The following is a 22,751-nucleotide window of genomic DNA, read 5'->3' as shown; positions in this document are numbered from 1 at the left end:
CACAACAGTAAAGGGAGACTTTGCTGTCTGCTTTTCTGGCATTTGGTTTAAGCCTCATTCACACGTCAGTGATTGTGAGCCAAAACTAGGATCGGAGCCTCCACAGACATAAGGTATAAGAGAGATCTGTACCTGTTCTGTGTTTAGAGCCGCCACTAGTTTTGGCTCAAAATCACTGACCGAACACTGACTGTGTGAATGAGGCGTTAAAAGGACAATTTCACAGGTTTCCTTGGTGTTACCTGAACACTTCCCTTCCTATGGACAGTGTTCATAGTTGCATGTTTGTTGAGTAGACTATATGCCCACTAGGCCAAAGAACAAACCAAGTGAATAAATTTTTACACAATTTGACGTATTTATTCTAATAAATGATCATGTACTAAGTAGTAGATAATGTAGATATTCAGGGTGGCTCGTGAAAAAGTAGCCCCCTCCAATATCTCCAAATCAAGCTGCCTAATTGTAAATCGGTCTTCGTTGCCCATCAATCAGAACTCTGCTTTCAGTTCCTACTGGGCTCTGAGAAATAGAAAGCTGAGCTCTGATTGTTTGCTTATGGAAAGCTAAGGCAGATTCATTATTAGGCAGTTTGATTTGGAGATATTGGCGGGCTACTTTTTCGCAGGCCCCCCTGTACAAAGACTGTACTGTAGATTGTAGAGCCAGATTTTATGCTTCAGTTACATGTGTCCTTCATTTTTCCATATGTTCCTTCCTGTTGGCAGATAAAAAAAAATAAGCCCATCGACAACAACATTGAAATGTTCTGCACGTAATGTCTAGACTTATTTTGGCATATTGGGGGGAATTTATCAAAAGTGGTTGCTATGGGCAATTAAGCCAGTTTTCCTTTGCACCAGTTTAGATACCTCTCCCCCATTGTGTTTGGCTACTTTCACACCTGCGTTCGATCGGATCCGTTCTGAACGGATCCGCTCATATTAATGCAGACGGTGGCTCCGTTCAGAACGGATCCGTCTGCATTATAACTTAGAAAAATTTTCTAAGTGTGAAAGTAGCCTGAGCGGATCCGTTCAGACTTTACATTGAAGTCAATGGGGGACGGATCCGCTTGAAGATTGAGCCATATGGTGTCATCTTCAAGCGGATCCGTCCCCATTGACTTACATTATAAGTCGGAACGGATCCGCTCGCCTCCGCACGGCCAGGCGGACACCCAAACGCTGCTTGCAGCGTTCAGGTGTCCGCTCACTGAGCGGAGGCTGAGCGCTGGCAGACGGATGCATTCTCAGCGGATCCGCCTCCACTGAGAATGCATTAGGGCCAGACGGCTGCGTTCAGGGCCGCTTGTGAGCCCCTTCAAACGGAGCTCACGAGCGGACACCTGAACGCAGGTGTGAAAGGAGCCTTTAACAGCTGATTTTATTCATGACAGGCTGTCATTCTCATGGTAATACCTTTGTATGAATCCACTGGGCTGCTGGTAACCTCGGCACTGTATACTGATCAGGTCATACATTTTACCATGTCTCTCTTCTTTCTAGAGTAATTTACCCTGGCTGCACAGCTCTAATCCAGGGCTTGAGAAAGTCAGCGCTATAGTGTGGGAGGGCAATGACTGCAAGAAAGCAGACATGTCTGTTTTGGAGATTAGTGGAATGATCATGAACAGGGTGAGTGTCTTGCGTACCCAGCTTCAGATTGACTACAGATTGTGAAATATTTCTCTGTGTAAAAGTTTTTCAAGTCAAGAATTGTTTTCAGTAAAAAGGCTCTAAAAAAAAAGTAAAGCTATAAAGTAACTTAAATAATGGAAAACCTTAAAACATAATTCAAAAGTGGAGGCTATGGACACCTTTTGAAGCCATTTTTTTTTATTTATTATTGGCTTATCACAGATGTCAAACAAACATATTTTTTTTTTTTTTAGGTTTACATGGTTTGTCTACTTCAGCATCAGCATTTCTCAGTACATAGTGCTTTCAGACTGCATTTCTGTGATAAATCCACCGCTTTTTGACCTCTCCTTAATCTAAGATGATTTACGCCCAGATCAAAGTTGAACTTTAAATTGGGCTTAAAGGGGTTCTCCAGGAATTAAGAAAATGAAAATACTTAGAGGACCTTTCACCGATTATGACACTGTGAACTAAGAATACAGACATGTAGAGCGGCACCCAGGGATCTCGCTGCACTTACTATTATCCCTGGGCACTGCTCCGTTCTCCCGGTATAAGCTCCGGTATCTCCGGCCACTAAGTTATAGTAGGCAGAGATTTCAGTCACTAAGTTATGGTAGGCGGAGTCTGCCCTTGTTCTGCTCTAGCGCTGGCCAATCGCAGCGCAGAGCTCACAGCCTGGGAGGTAATTTTCTCCCAGGCTGTGAGCTCTGCAATGCGATTGGCCAGCGCTACAGAAGAACAAGGGCAGACTCCGCCTACCATAACTTTGTGACCGGAGATACCGGAGGGCATAGCGGGAGAACGAAGCGGCGCCCGGGGATAATAGTAAGTGCAGTGAGATCCCCGGGCACTGCTCTCCATGTCTGTATTCTTAGTTCACAGTAGGGATCGACCGATATTGATTTTTTAGGGCCGATACCGATAATTTGTGAACTTTCAGGCCGATAGCAGATAATTTATACCGATATTCTGGGAATTTTCATTTTTGAAAAAAAAATAAAAATTCCCACAAATCTGCTGAAAATTAATGTTTATTGTTAATGTGTATTTATTTTATTTTTTTGTAAATCTTTCTTTTTCATTTATATTTAATATTTTGGTGTTTTTATTTTTTTTGTAACTTATTTTTTTTTACTAACTTTTAGCCCCCTTAGGGACTAGAACCCTTGTCCTATTCACCCTGATAGAGATCTATCAGGGTGAATAGGAGCTCACACTGTCCCTGCTGCTGTGTGCTTTGTGCACACAGCAGCATGGAGCTCATCATGGCAGCCGGGGCTTCAATAGCGTCCTGGCTGCCATGGTAACCGATCGGAGCCCCAGCATTACACTGCTGGGGCTCCGATCAGAGGAGCAAGGGAGAGGGGATCCTGTGGAGGGGCGCACTGCGACTGGGGTGGGGGGGCCCTATGCGCCACCACTGGGGGGGGGCTTGGGGGGGGGGGGCGCACTGCGCCACCAATGTCTGATACTGGGGGGCTTGGGGGGTCGCACTGCGCCACCAATGAAGCTTAATCCCACATTTATTCATATACAGGAGGCGGGAGCTGGCTGCAGGATCACATAGCCGGCTCCCGACCTCTATGAGCAGTAGCTGCGATCCGCGGCACCTGAGGAGTTAACTACCGCAGATCGCAGCTACAGCTCATAGAGGCCGGGAGCCGGCTATGTGATCCTGCAGCTCCCGCCTCCTGTATATGAATGAATGATAGATTAATCTTCATTGGTGGAGCAGTGGCCATAGCTCCTCCCCTCCTCCTGTCCCCTGTCCTTACATTGGCGGCAGCGGCAGGAGCAGCACAGGGGGAGGAGACACTGCTCCTTCTCCCCTGTGCTGCTAAGGGGAACACGGAGAGCGCTGTCAACAGCGCGATCTGTGTTCCCCATACACTATCGGAATATCGGCAAAATAGATGCCGATACCGATAGTGTTCAAAATCCTAAATATCGGCCGATAATATCGGTAAATCCGATAATCGGCCGATCCCTAGTTCACAGTGTCATAATCGGTAAAAGGTCCTCTTTTTAAATATAACTTTATCTAATATATAAAGCAGAGTGTGTGTGTGTGTGTGTGTGTGTGTATGTATGTCCGCTAAAGGAATCCGCACTGTCGCATTTACAATCACGAAATTCCGCACACAGGTACATCAGGTGTTCGGGAAGGTTTTAGACCAGGTCTCGCCTCTCTAGGACGTACCGTTCCTGAGATATTTCCCAAAAATGCATTAGCCAATAGAAGTTTGGTCACATGACCATTATCAGCTAATAGAAGCTCGCAGGCCGTTATCCTCCACATACAGTTTTACACCAGGTTTCCATAACAACCCAGCCATTTTTCTTCACTGCTGTAGGTGAGCTTTAAAGGAAATCTGTCACCAGGATAATCGCTATTGCAGTAAAGCCATGGCCTAATAGCACTTAGTACTTTATTTCAAGATGTGCCTTTGTTCTAGCAATAGATGTTTTTATTCTCTGAAAATCTAGTTTATTTGGTATGCAAATTAGCCAGTAAGGTGCCGAGAGGGGAATGACTCTGGCAGGAAGGAGCCCAGACACGCCCCCTGCCACAATGTGTCCACCCTCAAAAGACTAACCTAAAACCCAGCCCCCAGGTCCCGCTTAGCCATGCTCCTGATCTGGTTAGGCCACGTTCCCTCCCACTCCTCAGCCTACGGGGATTGAAAAAAAATTAAGGTAAAAATCAACTTCTGTCAGCTGCAGGGGGGGGAGGGAGGGTGACTTTCTCCCTGTAGCTCACACTCTGACAGCACTGTGCTGCTGTCTTAGAGTGAGCTGTTTAAAAGGACATGCCCCTGATCCGGTTAGGCCATACCCCCTCCCACTCCTCAGCCGACAGAGATTGATAAAATAAAATTAAATTAAAAATTTAACACTTGTCAGCTGAAGGGGTGGGAGGGACGGTGACTTTCTTCCTTAAGCTTCATTCACACGTCAGTGATTTCCGTCAGTGATTGTGAGCCAAAACCAGGATCGGAGTCTCCACAGACATAAGGTATAATGGAGAGATCTGTACCTGTTCTGTGTTTAGATCTGCATCTGGTTTTGGCTTAAAATCACTGATGGAAATCACTGACCAAAATACTGATATGTGAATGAGGCATTAAGCTCACACTCAGACAGCACAGTGCTGCTGTCTGAGAGTGAGCGTTCAAAAGGACATCCTTGTGTCCATCCAGGCCCTGCGCCAGACGGAGGTCAGGGAGTCTGAAGGGGCGGGGTCCTGTAGATGTCACTGTTATAGTGGATAGTGTTGATATCTTTTAACGACACACACATTCATTAAATGAAATAGATTAAATATACGATCGCTCCCCAGAGAAAACGAGCCATTATAACTAATGAAAGATATTTGGGAATATACTTAGAATAAATTAATATTTAAGTATTTTCATTTTCTTAATTCCCAGAGAACCCCTTTAAGTCAGCTTACAGTTTACATTACTGTAGGCAGCCAACCCCTGTTTAAATGTGGGGATGTGCTGCTGACAAGTGATCCTTATGATCCTTAACTAAAGGGTTAAAGGGGTTGTGTCGTTTGAGCAAGTGGCATTTATCATGTAGAGAAAGTTAATACAAGGCAGTTACTAATATATTGTGATTGTCCATATTGTCTCCTTTGCTGGCTTGGTTCATTTTTCGATCACATTATACACTGCTCCTTGAGTTTGACCATCCTGCAATCCAGCAGTGGTGGCCACGCTTGCACACTATTGGTTCCGGCCACCGGAGAGGCTAGTGCGTTTTCCTATAGCGTGCAAGCACGGCCACTGCTGCTGGACTGCAGGGGGTCCATAGCCCCTGGATAAATAATGTGATGGAAAAATTAATGAAGCCAGCAAAGGAGACAATATGGACAATGACAATACATTAGTAAGTGTCTTGTAATAACTTTCTCTACATGTAAATACCATTTGCTGAAATAAGACAACCCCTTATTGATTGATGTTCATTCCCTGGACATGTATAGGGTGCGTTGTTCTCTCAGTCACTGTGGAATTGTCAGCAGAAATCGGAGTCTGACCCTCAGCTATCTGCCCTGGATTTGCAGTTGTATGTGTTTAGTCCCATTCAATGAGAATAAATTAGTTTACACTGGTCATTTAATTGGGATGAACCATCATATGAATCATTAATCATTTAGACTATCGCCCCCATGTCTCAGGCTCTTAATAACTAAGTTGTTGGATCACCTTTGAGATAGCAGAATGGAACAAAACGGTTGTCTGGTCACAGTAAAACTATCAGTATGTATTAAAGCGTATAGAAAAGAATGATCATTCAGAGAACAACATGCAGAAACCTGATCCCCCATGAATAGTAAAGCTAAGCATTTGCAAAGAATCACCATTTTGCTTAGCTTGAAAAGAGGTGAAGATAAAACACCATTTACATGACTAGAAAATGTTAGTATCTTTACCCACCAGTAAGGAAGACGAAGGAACGTCTAATGTACTCCCATAACGTCTTGCACAAGTGTTACATGCCACAACAGCGCCCCCTAGCCACACCCCTGATTAAAGGCAAAGGACAAGGACAGTGACCGTGACAAGGACAGGGCCCATACACTGTTCTTGTATAAGGGTTATCTCTGTCTGCCTCTGGTGTGTACCACCTGGCGATACACATACCTAAGGGTTAAAAACCTAGGTTCTATACAATATTTATATATATTTTTTTTTATTATTTGTAGGTTTCATTTTTTTATCTTTTTATATTTTGTGTTTTGCTTGCATATGATCAGCAATATATAATTATATATGATCGTATTAATGCTGCCCTTGTGTCCTAGTGCAGCTTATATGGTGATCTGATTTCACTGAAATAAAAATTCGCCTCTAAGAAGCTGAATAGTACTTTTAGTGTTGAATGGTTAAAGGACTGTGAAATGACTGGCTGTGTAAATGGATTGCTATCACCACATCGTATAGACATTGGTCAGCGTTCATTGCTCCTTCAAACAGATGACTTTTTAGAGATTGTTGGTGCTGTAGCTTCAGCATTAGGTTTAGGAGCACCTATTGTAGTAATGAATAAGAATGGTAAGGAAGCAATTACGCCAATGATTAGGTAAGAGCACGTGTGTATCTGGGCCCTTTTTCTGCTGATGCTGGTTAATACAGTCTGTTTCTATAGGTTACTGTGTACAATGAAATAAAACCTCTGTACTTTCTTTCAGGTGAACAGCTACACACCAGGAATTGGATATCAGATGTTCGGAAACTTTATCTCTCTTATTCTTGGATTGACTCCATTTGCCTTTAGACTATCTGAATCCCGAGACTTAGAGCAGCTGGCGACGCTTTCTGCTGCTGAAATTTACAACATTGCCTTTGGTTCCAGCACAGACATCATGGTCGTTTCCATGGTGGTTATTAGTTTTGTGGTCCGTGTTTCTCTGGTCTGGATTTTCTTTTTCTTGTTATGTGTAGCAGAGAGAACATACAAACAGGTACGTTTAATAGGACTTTATCATGACTGGTAAAGAAAGTCTTCATTGACAGTGAGAAGACTGAAAATGAGTCTGAAGGCCCATGTCTAGTATAGATCTGTGCCATACACATCTGTTGACCCATACTGTATCTCTGTGTGCCTCTCTGGAATGCGTGAGAAACAAAATGCGTCTAGGTATTCTCCCTTAGAAACTCTTCAACTATGGGAGAACCTGGTGCCCTACAGAACCACTGGCCTGTGAGGCACCAGGTTCTTTACACACACCTTTACAAACCATGTGCATGGACCCTAAGGTAGCAAGAGCGGCGTCCTTCTGTGGTTTGTTTTGTGACGTGGTTCTTGCTTTTGTTAGTTTTTTTTTTTCTGTAGAGTTTCATTGACCTCCTCTACATACTAATATGTAAAAAGTGGATTTATTCATTCACTTCTGTGGTGTAAAAAGTAAGTCATGGCGCATGCCATATTTGTGCTACAGTTTAGTAACTTTTTTCGATTCTTGACACTTTTCAAAAAGCAACATGAAAAGGGTGCAGGGCTTAGCAGAAGGTGACAGGGCCAGCAGCAGCCATCAGATTTACTATAATAGATTTACATAAAACCTTCACTCATAGCTGGTGTAGATTTGTATTTCTGGCATGCGGACTACTGGAAGATCCACAACATTTTTTAAGAGGCACATCTTATCTCGGCAGTTTTTTTATTTATTTTTTTATACTAAGACTGGTGTATGAAACCCCAGTCTTTGTAGATCTGCCCCATTGTGTTAAAATAAAGTGCATAATTTTCCAAGAGATGGGTCATTTGGGAAATCTAGAACCTGCAATTAAAGATCAACATGGTGGTCACTATATATTAAGGCCTGTACACCAATTCCACTCACAAACGTTGGGTGGGACCCAGAGAATTGCTTATTTTGGGGAGGAATGGAAACCCAATTTGGCGGGTTAGTTGTGTGTCCTGCAAAATGAGTCAGCTAGCAGTGTGTGGTGGTGCCCAAGGACTCTTTGACATGGGCCAATAATTTACAAAATAAGTCTATATAAGATCATACCCGATCAACAGCTTGTCTAAACCCCCAACCAAGCAGCTGACAAGAGCAAATGCTGTCTAGATGCAAAAACTTCATGGAGGGCTAATGATCGTTTGTCCCTCATACACTTTGTGTTGGCCCATGTGAAGGCCATTTAAACGAGCAGCAATTGACTTACTATTTCACTACTCGTTATGGCCCTGCAAAAGTGCCATCCTATTATTTATGTCACTCATAATAGTAATATAAGATTTGAAAGTGAATTTGCCAACTTTTATAACTTTTCATTTCCAGTATGAATTGTATGCTTACTGGCAATAATGTGACATTTAAGTGACTATAACTTTGAATACTAACTTAAGAGCTTGACATCTGTATATGGGAACAGTGGTGAACAAATGGCAATGTTTTAGTATGCTTTTGTTTAGATGCGTTCCTGCTAGGGAATTTTATTTGCTATGAAGTGACACAGATTGTTTCATTCCAGAGATTACTGTTTGCAAAATTATTTGGTCATTTAACTAGCGCCAGAAGAGCTAGAAAATCTGAAGTTCCACATTTCCGTCTAAAGAAGGTCCAAAATATAAAAATGTGGCTCTCTCTTCGTTCCTATCTAAAGGTAGGTGAACATGCTCTTCTGTTGTTCATAACACATTCACAAAAAAAAAACATTTAAAATCCATCGGGCAGTCGTAAAACATTGGGTGCCTGGACAGGAAGAAAATCATGCCACCAGTCAAGGTGTTGATTGGGTGGTCTTTATTATTTTTTTTGCCTCATCTGGACAACCTGGAATTCCTGAATAAAACTTGAATTTTGCACTGTGCAAGGATATTTGTCAAAAGAATATTCCTTCATTTATCTGTAAGCAGCAGATACTGACCTAGGTTATGCAGTAAGAAAGTCTACGTTCAAATTGCTGAGGAGAGACAAAATTAGGGTTTTGAGTGTGCTTTTTTTTTTTTTTTTTTGTAATATACTTTTTTTTTAACATACCAACATTTTATGTAAAGTGTCTAACTTAGCAACCTTTCAACTGAGGGTTTCTAAAGATAATTTTTCAATGTTTTTACTGAATGCTGAATGTATGATGTGGACACTTCACAGCCTTCCTCTGGTCTCCCTGTCCCTGTCATTGTCCCCTTACCCCCTAGCCCTGTCTTCCTATATGATGACACATGCTTCTGTGCAGACAGTTTATCTGCTGCCAGCGCTCTCTTTTACCTAGTGCGTCTCTGGGAAGCTAGGTAGGTGAGCAAGGCTGCAACAGTCAGAACTAACAGTAAGGCCTCGTTCACACTTCAGTGTTTGGTCAGTGATTTCCATCAGTGATTTGTGAGCCAAAACCAGAAGTGGAGCCTCCACAGACATGAGGTAGAAGGGAAAGATCTGCTCCTGTTCTGTGTTTAGAGCAGCACCTGGTTTTGGCTCACAAATCACTGATGGAAATCACTGACCAAACACTGAAGTGTGAACAAGGCCTAAGTGTGCCATTTTCCTGAATGCTTGCTTTCAGTGCTGATCGCTGCAGGCCTGCTGGTTTCCCTATCTTCGGAGTGCTAACCAGAAATGCGCTGGGATTTAGAGGGGAGCTATCAACACTGGCAGCAGATAAACTGTCTGCAGGGAAGCCATGTCACATGATTTTTAGAATTGTATATTACATAAACATATATAGAGGCAGAGGCTGCGACAGGGAAACCAGAGGCAGGCTGAGAAGCCTCTGCACCATAAAGTTATCCAGCGTCTTCGGCTTTCAGTAGAATGCCGAAGGCAGATTCTCCTTGGGTAAGGCTCAGTTACAGTGTTGCTAAGGAGAGACTTTAAATACAATTTTCTAATTGAAAAAAAAAAAGCATATATCCCCAATAAAGTATAATAAAAAAAACACACTCACTGTCCACACACAAAAAGTGAAATGACAGTTACACTTTAAACCAAATAGAAATGAGGGGTGTGGCATGGTCTGAAAGATACAGCATAAAATCTGCCTGTAGGTCCGAATTAAAGGGGTATTCACAACTTAGCCATTCATGGGAGATTTGAATACTTGTGATATGAGGTGGCCGGGATTAAGGAAACAGTTCAGTGGACTCTGCTATGCTGTTTCTGTAAGTCCCATAGAATTAATGCGAGTTAAAGAAATAGCATATTACAACGATGTACACTGGGCTCCTAACTTGGCAGCTGCAGAAACAGTAGTTCACTATAGTATGTTGTTTTTGTAGCTCCTATACACTTCTAATGGAGTTACAGAAACTGTGTAACTTGGCCTACTTGGCTGTATACATATCCCTGCCCACGAGGCCAGTGCATAACATGGGTATTCTGATCCCTACCATCAATGTCTGAGATAATACTCCTTTCAAGCAGTTGTCCAATCAAATAATAATCATTTAGTCTTTTAGATCACACAAAACATAGGGGTACATTTATTATGACCAACGTTTTAGACGCCAGTCTTAATATGGCCTTGTGCTGGCGGTGGATCTGCCGGAGTTATGAAGAGGCACCGGCCTGCACATAACTTCGGTGGATCCTCCGCTAGTTCTAAATGTAAGACAGCTTCCTGTCTAAGGCTATTTTAACACTCGCATTTTGGGCGGATCTGTTACAATAATACAACCGCATGCATCCATCATGACGGATCAGTTTGTATTATCTGTAATATAGGCAAGACGGAGCCGTCATGAACTCCATTGAAAGTCAATAGGAGACGGGTCCGTTTTCTATTGTGTCAGAAAAAAACGGATCCATCCCCATTGACTTACATTGTTTGCCAGGACAGATCCGTTTGGCTCAGTTTCGTCAAGTGGATAGCAAAACGCTGCAGGCAGCGTTTCGGTGTCCACCTCCAGAGCGGAATGGAGACTGATCGGAGGCAAACTGATGCATTCTGAGCGGATCATTATCCATTCAGAATGCATTAGGGCAAAACTGATCTGTTTTGGACCGCTTGTGAGAGCCCTGAAACGGATCTCACAAACGGAAAGCCAAAACGCTAGTGTGAAAGTAGCCTTAAATTTAGACCTTGTTCTACACCTGAAACAGGCGCTTTTAAATGTAAGACATAGGTGCACATTTATCACTGCTTGATAAAGACCAACTGAGGTCGAAACGTCGCTGTATACTGGCTGCTTGAGTGAATAAATCACCACTATTTTCATCATTTACCGGCGATTGCTGTGGATTATTGAATTGTCTCCATTTATTAAGACCGGCATTTTAGACAGCGGTCTTAATAAAGCCCTAAACTGGCGGTGGATCCCCCAGAGTTATGAAGCGGCGCCGGCCTCTTCACAACTTCGGTGAATCTTTCGCCAGTTCTAAATGTAAGACAGCTTCCTTGCAGTCTTACATTTAGACCTTTTTTCTACGTCTGAAACAGGCATAGAAAATGGTAACTGAGATGCACTTGCCGGCCCATCCCCTTCCCCTCCCACAATTTTAGGCCTGGTGTGAGCGGCAAGGAGTCGCAGATTGCGATGCACCTAGCTGTTTTGCCGCAATTTGCACCTGAAATACGCCTAATAAATGACCCCCATATTTTGTTTCTTTGTCTAGATATCTTTTAAATACTTATAGCGCCCCCTAGTGTTCTTCTTAGAATGTCCACCTAGTAGGCCCAATGCTGGTGGCTACACATGCCCAGTAGCTCTGTCTCCATGTGTTCACAGGTGGCAGAGTGATTCCCGCTATTGTGTAGGCCTGGCATTAGCACACTAGAAGTGACTTTTTGTCAATGGCATTGTACATTAGATGGACTATTTGAGAATGCATCAAAAGAACAGCAGGGGACACCATAAATTGTATGTAGCAGGAGTTCGGCATAGAAAAGTGGGCTTAAATTCCTTAGTAAGTGTTTGGATTTTATTTTTGCATTTAAGAGATAAAAATAATAAAATAAGAGCTAAGAGTTCATTTGGGCATTCTTTGGACAAATATACAATAATCTAGGACATATGAGTTGGGCCTTTACACACAATTACAGTTAGGAAAACATATTTAACGGTGTTTATCCCTTTTATTAATATCACAGTGGAAATTGGCTAGGACAGTTGAACCTTTATTTTTTCCCAAAGGGTCCATTCACACGAACATATGGCCTCTGTGTTGCGGACTGCAAATAGTGGGTGTGCAATACACAGGCACCGGCCGTGGGAACTCTGTATCATGGATGCGGACCCATTGACTTGTATGGGTCCGCGATCCGCAAGATACGGCAAAGGATAGGACATGTCCTATCTTTTGCAAAGAGGAAGCATGGATCAGAAGCCCTTCCATGGGTTTTCAGGTCTGTGCCTCCACATTGCAAAAGATAAGACATGTCCTATCTTTTGGCGTATTTTGCAGATCGCGGATTCATTCAAGTCAATGGGTCCGCAAAATGGAGTTCACACGGCCGGTACCCATGTATTGCGGTATGGAACACGAGGACACAGGCCATACGTTCGTGTGAATGGACCTAAAAAATAAATGTCTGATTGTAGAGATTCAGCAGCTACTGTTGAAAATGTCTACTTTATACTTTCCAAGTTAGGCCATTGACTAGACCGAGAAGATGTTTGCAGTTTTTCTGCTTTGACTGTGGAGGATGTGTGATGTACCATAATTCTGCATACTAACACTGAGAATCTTCTCCTTACAGCGGAGAGGCCCCCAGCGTTCAGTAGATGTGATAGTTTCATCAGCTTTCTTGCTGACTATATCGGCGGTGTTCATTTGCTGTGCACAGGTGAGTTTAGTTTTTTTTGCTCAGCTGTTTTTGTCCTCCCATAGAAGACTTTGAATGAGGCAGCAGTGTTCATGCCCAACTGCTGCTCCATTTGATGGGGTTGTTCACTCTTTGGAGAAAGTTTGAGCAGACCCCCTCCCTACCGGCCAGACCAGGAAAGGGTCCTGCTGGGTCCTAGCTCCTTTGCTGCCTGGATGTCTCTGCCTCACTCCGCTCCCCCGCTGTCAACATCCACTTTGAATGCTGCTGCAGTGATGTGACCAGTTACCATTGCAGTAGCATCAAAGTGAATGTTGACATCGGGGGATGTGAGCGCAGTATCCAGGCAGCTTAGGAGCTTGGTGCAGGTAAGCTTTGCAGGTGTGACCAGGAGGGGGTTCTGGCCACCCCCTTCCCCCCCAAAAAGTTGAACAACCCCTTTAAGGTTTTCCTCACTGCTATTGTGATCCCTAATGGAACTATCTAAATATTAAAGGGGTTGGCCAATTTCTTGTAACTCTTGACCAATGTGTTTGTTTGGCGCTGACTTATATAGTCTTTGTTGATATTCTGCACCATTTTTTATATTTTATAAAGTATGCCCTCTTGTTGGCCAATTCTTTTGTGCTGTCCACACGGAGGTCCTGTCCATAAGATGGTTGCAGTCATGTGACCAGAAACATCGCTCAATCTCCTCCAGACATCCTGCACCTGAATGCAGGAGATGAGTGGAGCGCCTGGTCACATGACCGTCCGTCAGCAGCCATCTTATGGACAGGACAGCAAAGAACATTGCCTAAAAAGATGACATGGCTTGTGAAATATAGCAAATGGCACACAATATCTACAAAGGCTATATTAGTAAGTGCCATATAGTCTTCTTACCTACACATTGGTCGCGAGTAGCTAGAAAGTTGCCAACCCCTTTAATTTCTCCTTGTGGTGGATCAGCAGGAGAACTGAACGTTTGCTGCCATGTACACTGATCAGCTTATCAGGTGACCCTTCTCACAAAACGGAATTGGCAATAGAACCTCTTTTTTAATTCATCTCTACAAAATAGGTAAATGAGGGCAGAGCTGGTGATAAGTCATCAATACGTGCCCCCAGCAGTTCTTCAGGCTGGCCAGTGATGCTTACTGGTAATTACATGGAGAGCAGGTCAACAATGAAGAGAAGGCAGTGCTCGCATGGAGCTGATCGACAAGGGAGATGGGGGTCGGACCCCCGCTGATCTGACATTAATGTCCTATCCTGAGGATAGGTCTTCAATATAATTAAAGCAGACAACCCATTTAATCTCTGAGAGAAAAACTTTTCCTCTATTTTGTATAACACACAGCACAAATATATTAAATAGGTTTCTACAATTTTTATTATTTTTCAACCACCCTGCTAAAATCTTTTTGAAAATTTTCAAATAATAATGTGAACGGGATATCTACAGAAGGCGTTTGTTTCCTTGCAGCTCTATGACATTTCTCTAACTTTATTTTCGACATTTGTACTTGGCAGTCAGTACGGTCTTTTATACTGTGTGTCATACAATAGGGGTGGTCTGCAATCAGCTCTATCAATGTTAATGTACATGCAGTCCTTATTCATAAAATATCAAGCTGTCTGGCCTAGATGCTAAAGCATTGGTCTGCCATCTAGTGAGGAAAACTGGCATATTAGCTTTTTTGTGCTGCGAGTATTGAGTATAACATGATATTTGATTACTCAGACTTGGCTTCTGAAGAAGGTATTCCGTGGCATTGCTTGATACACCCCTTCCCACTACCCTAAAACAATATGGATCCTTTACAAAACTGGACCCTAGGCTTATTATGCACTTGACGAGCTATTGAAGGAAGTGCTAAAACTAAAATTCTAACATTTTTAAGGATCGTAAAAACTAAAGTCAAAATTAACTTTTTTTTAATTCCGTTTCTTTCTGTCACACATTTTTATTTTTCTGTTCCAGCTTCTTCATATTCATGAGACCTTTCTAGGGTGTCACTACAACTGGGAACTAGTAATTTGGTGCATTTCATTAAGTCTCTTTTTATTGAGATTTGTTACACTTGGATCAGAAACCAGCAAAAAATATAGCAATACCTCAATATTGTTGACAGAACAGGTAGGCAAAGCCTTTTCTTTGATGTGTAGTCTTGTTGGCTGATATTATATTAAAGAATCCTAGATCATCTGAGCCTCTCTTCCTGCTCTTTCTATTATCTTTCTTATGGCGGGCTGTACTAGTTTGGATATACCAAGAGTGAACACAGTGCTATGGTAAAAGTTGTTTATTTGGCCCTGGTGGGCATTGAGTGCTGCTTTCTAGGAATGAACACCATATACCTGCATGCTACCACCTTGATTTCCTATTCTCTGTCATTTGTTCTATGTTTTTTATATGTTTAATTAAAATTAGATTTTGTAGGAGATATGATTAACGTAGCAGAGTAGTATTTTGCATTAGAGATCATTTTTCTTATGGAGAATTATTTTTATGAACTGTTAGGGCTGTTTCACACGCGCGGATGCCGTGTGTGACATCCGCTCCGTGAAAGAGTGCCAAGACCCGATGCAGACTGCAGAGGCACGGAGCAGTAACATGACTGATAATGCTCCGTGCCTCTCTGTGATCTCTTTACTACGAAATCACGGTGACAACTTTATCTCACTGTGATTTCGTAGTAAAGAGGTCACAGAGAGGCACGGAGCATTATCAGTCATGTTACTGCTCCGTGCCTCTGCAGTCTGCATCGGGTCTTGGCTGTCATTCACGGAGCGGATGTCACGCACGGCATCCGCTCATGTGAAACAGCCCTTAAAGCAAACCTGCCAGTTGATTTCTCATGTTGAGCTCTATGATATATTGGTTTATATATTATGGGGCAGGATTTCTGAGATAAAGCAGAGTAAATCCTGGCAGGACTTTTAGGAGAGGCAGTGAGAGTCCTGATTATCCCGCCCACATAGGATGATTACCAGCCTTCGACCCTATTCACGCAACTGTATTTTTCGTCTGCATCTGATCCACATTTTATGCGGATAGGATGCTGTCCGCATTCATTTGTCCGTTTCATAGCCCCAAAAAGCCTGTACTATTCTTGTCCTTTTTGCAGACAAGGATAGGAATTGTCCAAATGGATCCGCAACAATAAACGGATGTCACATGGATGTCATCCATATTTTTGGCGGACCGCAAAATACATACGGTTGTGTGAATGCACCCTTCTGTGTACACACATTTATACATGGACAAACTCACTGTGTGCGGGAGAGTAATCAGGACCCTCACTGGCTCTCCTAGAAGTCAGGATTTATTCTGTTTCTTACTCAGAAATCCTGATAGATATATATATATATATATATATATATATATATATATCTATCTATCTATATCTCTATCTCTCTATCTCACAAAGCTCAGCTTCTTTCTCTCTTTCATAATCCTGCTCTCAGATAGAGCAGTATAAACCACCCAACAGATTTGCTTTAAGGAGTGACAAGTCAGCCATGATTCAAAATGACCTTAGATGTAATCATTTTCATTTAAGATTTAGTATTTTTGATTAATACACAGTTAGTTTTCACTAACAAAATCCCTCATGTGACCGATTTTGTCATATAAACGATTAGTCCTAACTGCTCAAATGATTTCATGCATTTCATGGAAATCGGTACTTAATTAAATTCTTTGATTAATTAGGGGGGGAAAAAAAATCAGACACGTTCTTGGATTTTAGTAATAGAATTGTGATATGTACCTAGCCTTATGACAAGTCACAAATGATAATTATCTGTGATTCTTAATTACCATTAAGAATATTCATTTTGTATGAAAACCATTACTTTTATGGCCATTTTTATGATCTGCTTTTCCATGGCCACAAACAGATGAATGGAGCTACGGCATAGCCATAAGGTGTAGTACATTAAGCAGAGTGAATTCCTGATATTATATATATATTATATATTCATGATATTATTACTGTGCGGCGGTGTGTCTGTCTGCTGAATGGTTGTGCACAGTAAGCTTTGATAAGTTGATATCACATTCACGAAGACGCATTATAACAAGCCACCATGCAACTATTTGCCTTATTCGCAGATTAATTTGTACTTGAAAATGGAGAAGAAACCAAACAAGAAAGAGGAGCTGACACTTGTCAACAATGTGCTAAAACTAGCTACTAAGTTGTTAAAAGTAAGTGATCATTTCTGAAACCTTTGTAACTCATTAACATACGCTACAAGGGGAAATTTATCACACTGTGTGCTCCAGAATTCTGGCTTCAAAAAGTCCCAGAATAGGGGCTTTGTCACATTTTGGGGTCAACTGCATTAATCGGTAATGACGTTTGGAATTTTTAAACCACTCACTCCAGTTTTGTAAAGCTTGTAAAAAAAGTAGGCGTGGTTAGATATGTTAATGAGCTTCACTCCACATTTGTTAACTGAGACTTTTAAAAAATTTGCAAAAAAATCACACACTCATTCCAGTAGCGACGTAAAAAGAAACAAAGTAACATTGCTAGACAAAGGTGTTAGTTTTAAAGATGCATCAGATAAATTTCGTGCACAGTACAAAAACACAGAGTCAAGGGAAACAGACTTTAAATATTCCCCTCATGATAAATTCTGCCCATAGAGGAGGTTGTTTTCTACCAGCAATTTGTAGTTTAAATCCAATTTTTATGTTAAAGAGCATCTGTCGGCTTCATATTGCCTGCTAGGGTTGATCATGCCGAGTTAAACGACACCTTTATTCATGCGTTTCCCTGTTCCTAAGAAAAGTAGTTTTTTTTTAAATTAATATGCAAATTAGATTCTTGGAGCACCAAGGGGCCGGCCCGAGCCCTCAGAGCTCCAGTTTGTCAACACCCCACAGTTCAGGCCACTTCCCCCTTCTTCTGGATTAACAGGGCCAGACATCTGATCTGGCTCTGTCTTATCGCACCTGCACAGTGGTCTTCTGTCTCAGCGCATGTACAGTGGATCTGCTGCTGCCTTCCAAGCAGTGCAAATACCTACTAAGCATGTGCCTAAAATATGTTAAGGCTTCCTGTCGTTTGAGAGCAACTACATGGGTCATAGGCACAATGGACACTAGGTGCCCCCAATGAGAAAATACTTATAGGGACTCCAGACATTCGCACCCATCAGCTGTTAGAAGAGGAGACAGCACTCCATGGGAGCACTGCTTCATCTTCAAGATGTACGTGGTCTCGCCTTTAGACGACTCAGAGTAATTTACAGCTGCTCGTCCCATTCAGTTGAATCAGATGAGCGAAAGGAATGAATCTGTGCCACCGTTGCAATCGAAATGACACACAGGTAAGCTGGAAGAGGAAGTGCACTCGCAACGCCTCCTCTACAAACAGACAACCCCTGCTAGTCTGACATTGATGACCTATCCTGAGTGTAGGTCATCAATGTACAACCCTTTTAAATTTTTTTTTTTTTTTAAATGTATCCACAATAACCGGACCCAAATGTTCAGAACAGTGAGCCTTTTTAAGGTCAGTTTTCACAACACTGGAAGAACGACCCATGGGAATATACCCTAGATTACAATAATAGAAAAGAGAGGGTTAGGGATAAAAGTGCACACAGTGGGGGCAGATTTATCACACTGGTGTAAAGCAGGACTGCTTAGTTGCCCATAGCAACCAATCAGATTCCACCTTTTATTTTCCAAAGGAGCTGTGAAAAATGAAAGATGGAATCTGATTGGTTTCTATGGGCAACTGAGCCAGTTCTTCTTTACACCAGTTTGATAAATCTCCCCCAGTATGCTTTACTTGGTTTCTGCGCCTCCCATGGTGAGCCAAATTGTCTATATAAACAGTGTCCCATATGTTCCTCGTATTAATAGCAGTAAGAGCTGTAATGGGATTTATCTGTTGCGTAATATTTAAGTGCTGACAGTCGGAAATAACAGTAAGCTTGCTAGGCAGCTCTCCCCAAAGGGCTGCAGTTTGCTTCCTGCATAAATATGAGAACAGATACGTAAAATTACACAGTCGTTTCAGCTCCAAACAGCTTTAGGGCCTGTAACAGTATCCACACTGCTTTTCCCTGTGGCTCTCGCTTTCTATTTTAAACAGCAAGTTGATTCTTGGATAGAGCAGGATAAAGCTTTTATATTTGTCAAGTTGTATTCTTCTCCTATCTCTAGGATGCCTTTAAGAATGGTATGTGAACAATCCCTAACAAATCAGAAAGTGTCAAGCAGAAACAGACGGCATTTTAAAGGGGATGTCCAGCAGTATTATTTTTTGTATATGGGTCACAGTGGCTTAAAACTAAATCAAAGAAGCCACACTCTTCCTCGCTGATCCCTTGCTAAGGCTGTCCTGACACTACCCCAGTGCCCACTACTCACCACTTCTTTGGTCCGACACAACATAGTGCACAGCCAATCTGTTGGCACAATAGCGGGGGGATTTTTTTATTTTTTTATTTTTATACTTTTAAGCCACTCTGAGCCATAACAAATTGATACTACTGGATAATACCTTTAATACTGTTCAAAATGTATAACGAGCACAATGCTTTATTATTTACCTTTATTCAAAATTAGGTTTATATGCTGAATTTCTAGCGAACCTGATTATGTTTGTTTCTTTCTAAGGAATTGGACAATCCCTTTAGGTTATACGGTCTGACAATGAATCCTCTGCTATACAATATCACCCAGGTGGTTATTCTATCTGCTGTTTCTGGTGTTATTAGTGATCTGCTGGGATTTAATCTCAAGGTAAGGCTTTTATTTGAAGGGGTTCTCCAGTTTTATGTGATTTCAAGCATACCTCTTTATTTTTATTTTTTTACATAAATTTGTAGAACATGTAAGTATAGGAAACATTGTGCTATATCTTATTAGTTGTTCCCCCTCAAGGCTCCCTGTAGATACTCTGAAACTTTCTTAATCTAAAAATAAATAGTAGCGTAATAGAGCAAATGGATGCAAGGAAGGAGGAGGGAGATGCAGCTGCAGTTTTTCTTTTTCTCTCCCTCTCTTGCTCTTCCTGTCTTTGATTTGTGAAGAGAGAGGGGGCAGGAATGGAGAGAAATCTAGTTAACTTACACAATTGGCTATTGATGGCCAAACCTGCTGTTTTCAAGAGGACTGGACGAAAACCGAATATGTATGGTGCCCCCTAACTCTCCCCATCAAATGATATCACGGGAGAAAAGCATGGGGGACTTTGAATTTTAATGCATGACCCTTTAGTTCCCCCATTATATAAGCCACTGCCAGAGGTTTCTGGCAGAGGCTTTCTCCTCTCTCCCCATGCAAACGCGTATTCTTTAGGCTGATCAGAGCCTGCATGTGTATGGGATAGTTGGGAGAAAGGTGTATGGGGCACCTTTACGGTGCACAGCACTATCATCACACCAGAAACAGTCTTCATGCGCAGCAAGCATGGTGAAATAAGAGTTCAGGTGGATGCACCCATAAGTAGAAAGATTTAAAAAAATAGAGACCAACATTTTTTAGATGTATTTAAGTTTTAAGATTATCCTATTTAAAGAGGTATACCTATTTTGGGATGGCCTCCTTCTTCATACTGTACGCTTTGGCTGGAGGTGGTACAAGTAAATGGGGGCTATGGAAACAACGTAAAGCAGCACACTTGGGTGTTTCCATAGTACAAACCACTCCTGGCTGCTGCATCCAGACTGGAGAAAGGTGGGTTCAGGGGGGGTCCTCCCAAGATATCCCTTTAAATCCAGAATCTTGCTGTGAAAAATCTAATCTCTGCTTTGAATTGCTCTATTTTATAGTTTTTTTTTTTTCCCTTCTTTTTCTTCTAGTTATGGAAGATCAAATCATGACGCTGAACAGTGGGATGTTTCCACCCGTTCTCTGGAGCACGATTACTGACTTTCTGGCATTAAATAAGCTGCCTCACGATGGTTACTGTGCTTGTGTCCAGAAGCCGAGGCCTCGTGGGAAGACGTGATTCTGAAAACTGAAGTGTTTACGTCTGACTGACTTGTGCAATTCCTTTATTTATTTTACCTTGTCAGTGTTTGATGTTTTTTATGTTTCTGTTATCTTGGCCTTTACCAGCCTATGGTGTTAGACAATGCTCCTACACTTCAAGGTAAGGCAACCAGCACCTCTCTGGAGAACCAGAGTTTGACGCATGTTTAATTGTTGTGAGGGTATTGCACTCAAGGCAGTGTGAAAATCCAGTGCCAGGAATATATTCGGGGAAAATATGACAGAACTGGACATTCAGAAGTTGTCATCTATTGAGGAATGAAGCCTCCATATTTCATTGTTCCTCAGTTTTGCCAACTGAAAAGTTCAAGAAGCATGAGCAGTTTTCCCAGGATTTGATGAGCTAATTGATCTAATTTACAGATCTAAAAGCTAATCGGCTTTCTTGGAATTTGAGATTTACGACTGAATGGATTTCAACCGCCGTTATATTTTTTGGGGTATTACTTTTGATCAGGTTAATTCATTCTTAATTAATATTTGTCATTTTGTTTTGTCAACCAAAACTTGAAGAGGGGTGTGAGGGGGCGCTATCACTGTTTGTTTTCATCTTCATTTATATAGCTCATGATATATCCCCTATATAGAAAGTGTCACTGCCAGTTTAGATGAGTATTTCTTGAGTTGTTTCACAACATGAAATATCTTGAAGGGCTTTTCCAACTTCAGTGTGTTTAAAATTACACCTGCCACCCACCTAGCAGGACCTGTTAAGGAAAGTGTACTTGTTCCCTGACTCTTCATGTGTCCCGGGCTGTCTTCACTGAACTTCAGTTCCCAGAGGTGCACTTCCTGAACAGACTGTGTCAGGTGCACTGCTGCAGCCAGTGACTGATCACAATGGTGATGTGCCCTCAAGCAGCACGTGACTTAACAGTGACATACTGATTAGGGACATGTCACTGCTGCAGCCAGTCATCGGCTTCAGCAGTGGACCTGACCTATTCTGTGCAGGAGGTTTACCTGCAGAGACCAGAAGTCTGGAGAAGACAGCCCAGGACCCATAAAGCCAGAACTGAGCGTTGTTGAGCAGGTATGTCCCTTGACAGGTCTCACAAGGTGGGAGGTTAATTTAAAGAACATATTGATGTTGAAACACCCCTTTAAATGCTTGACATTTTTACTATGTAAGTGCAGAAACCTGACCTATTTAATTTTCACATTAAGGAAAATATAAAGGCATCAAATAGAACAAATGCACATTTATAATGTAAGAACATTGTGAGATGATCATATCTTTCTAATCACAACTGATATCAAAGGTGACCTCTTTTTAAAAAAAAATTGGTTAAAAAAGTTTGAAGTATCAGTATATTGCAATTTATTGCTGTGTATTTTGTCCGAAGTGAAATGATCAAAACTGTGTTATTCTGTTGGTGTAGGATAGTGAGCAAAGGCTCTGGCCACACTTGTGTTATATTGTTTCCTTCAGTGGTTCCCGTATTTTTAAGATTACTATATTCTTCAGCAATACTCTTGCTGTTAAATACCGGAACTCTGAAACCTGATGGACACGATCCTAAATCAGTGGGATATGCTCTTATTCATTAGAATCCATTAGGTAATTAAAGAAGCACTCCCATAAAAAGTTTTATAGTCAGACCTGTTAGAAAAGTAGATGATGTAAACTGTAGTGATGGTAATTTTCTTACCAGAGACTGTATTTGTGAGTTATAACCTTCCTTCTGATCCTCAGCTATATCATGTGACCAACACTCTGATCTCCAACTGACACAGCATCTAATGTGTGGACCGGGCGCCAGTTTCTCTATGTATTCCTATAGGAGCCTCAATAGAGAAGTAACTGACGTCCCGTCCTGTGTCAGTTGTAAAGTCAGAGTGCTCGTCACAGGACACAGCTGAGGATCAGAAAGGAGC

At 41.9% G+C, this 22,751-nt stretch overlaps 1 protein-coding gene across 2 annotated transcripts in view; it reads left to right on the top strand.

Moving 5' to 3' along the window:
• The window catches only part of PHTF2 (putative homeodomain transcription factor 2), a 108,668-nt gene extending 86,198 nt beyond the window's left edge, over positions 1-22,470 (top strand). For both annotated transcript variants that reach the window (XM_044280140.1, XM_044280139.1), the window contains 8 exons: positions 1,509-1,637; positions 6,847-7,119; positions 8,639-8,770; positions 12,800-12,886; positions 14,832-14,987; positions 16,968-17,063; positions 19,494-19,619; positions 20,681-22,470. In XM_044280140.1, the coding sequence (XP_044136075.1) occupies positions 1,509-1,637; positions 6,847-7,119; positions 8,639-8,770; positions 12,800-12,886; positions 14,832-14,987; positions 16,968-17,063; positions 19,494-19,619; positions 20,681-20,701 (1,020 nt within the window). In that variant the 3' untranslated portion in view covers positions 20,702-22,470. The remainder of the gene's footprint in view (positions 1-1,508; positions 1,638-6,846; positions 7,120-8,638; positions 8,771-12,799; positions 12,887-14,831; positions 14,988-16,967; positions 17,064-19,493; positions 19,620-20,680) is intronic.
• The last annotated feature ends 281 nt before the right edge of the window (positions 22,471-22,751 follow it).

The sequence above is a fragment of the Bufo gargarizans genome, chromosome 2 (genome assembly GCF_014858855.1).
Source record: "Bufo gargarizans isolate SCDJY-AF-19 chromosome 2, ASM1485885v1, whole genome shotgun sequence".
Taxonomy (NCBI): Eukaryota; Metazoa; Chordata; class Amphibia; order Anura; family Bufonidae; genus Bufo; species Bufo gargarizans.
The sequence above is the reverse complement of the archived record's forward strand: the minus strand, read 5'-3'. Positions and strand labels throughout refer to the sequence as shown.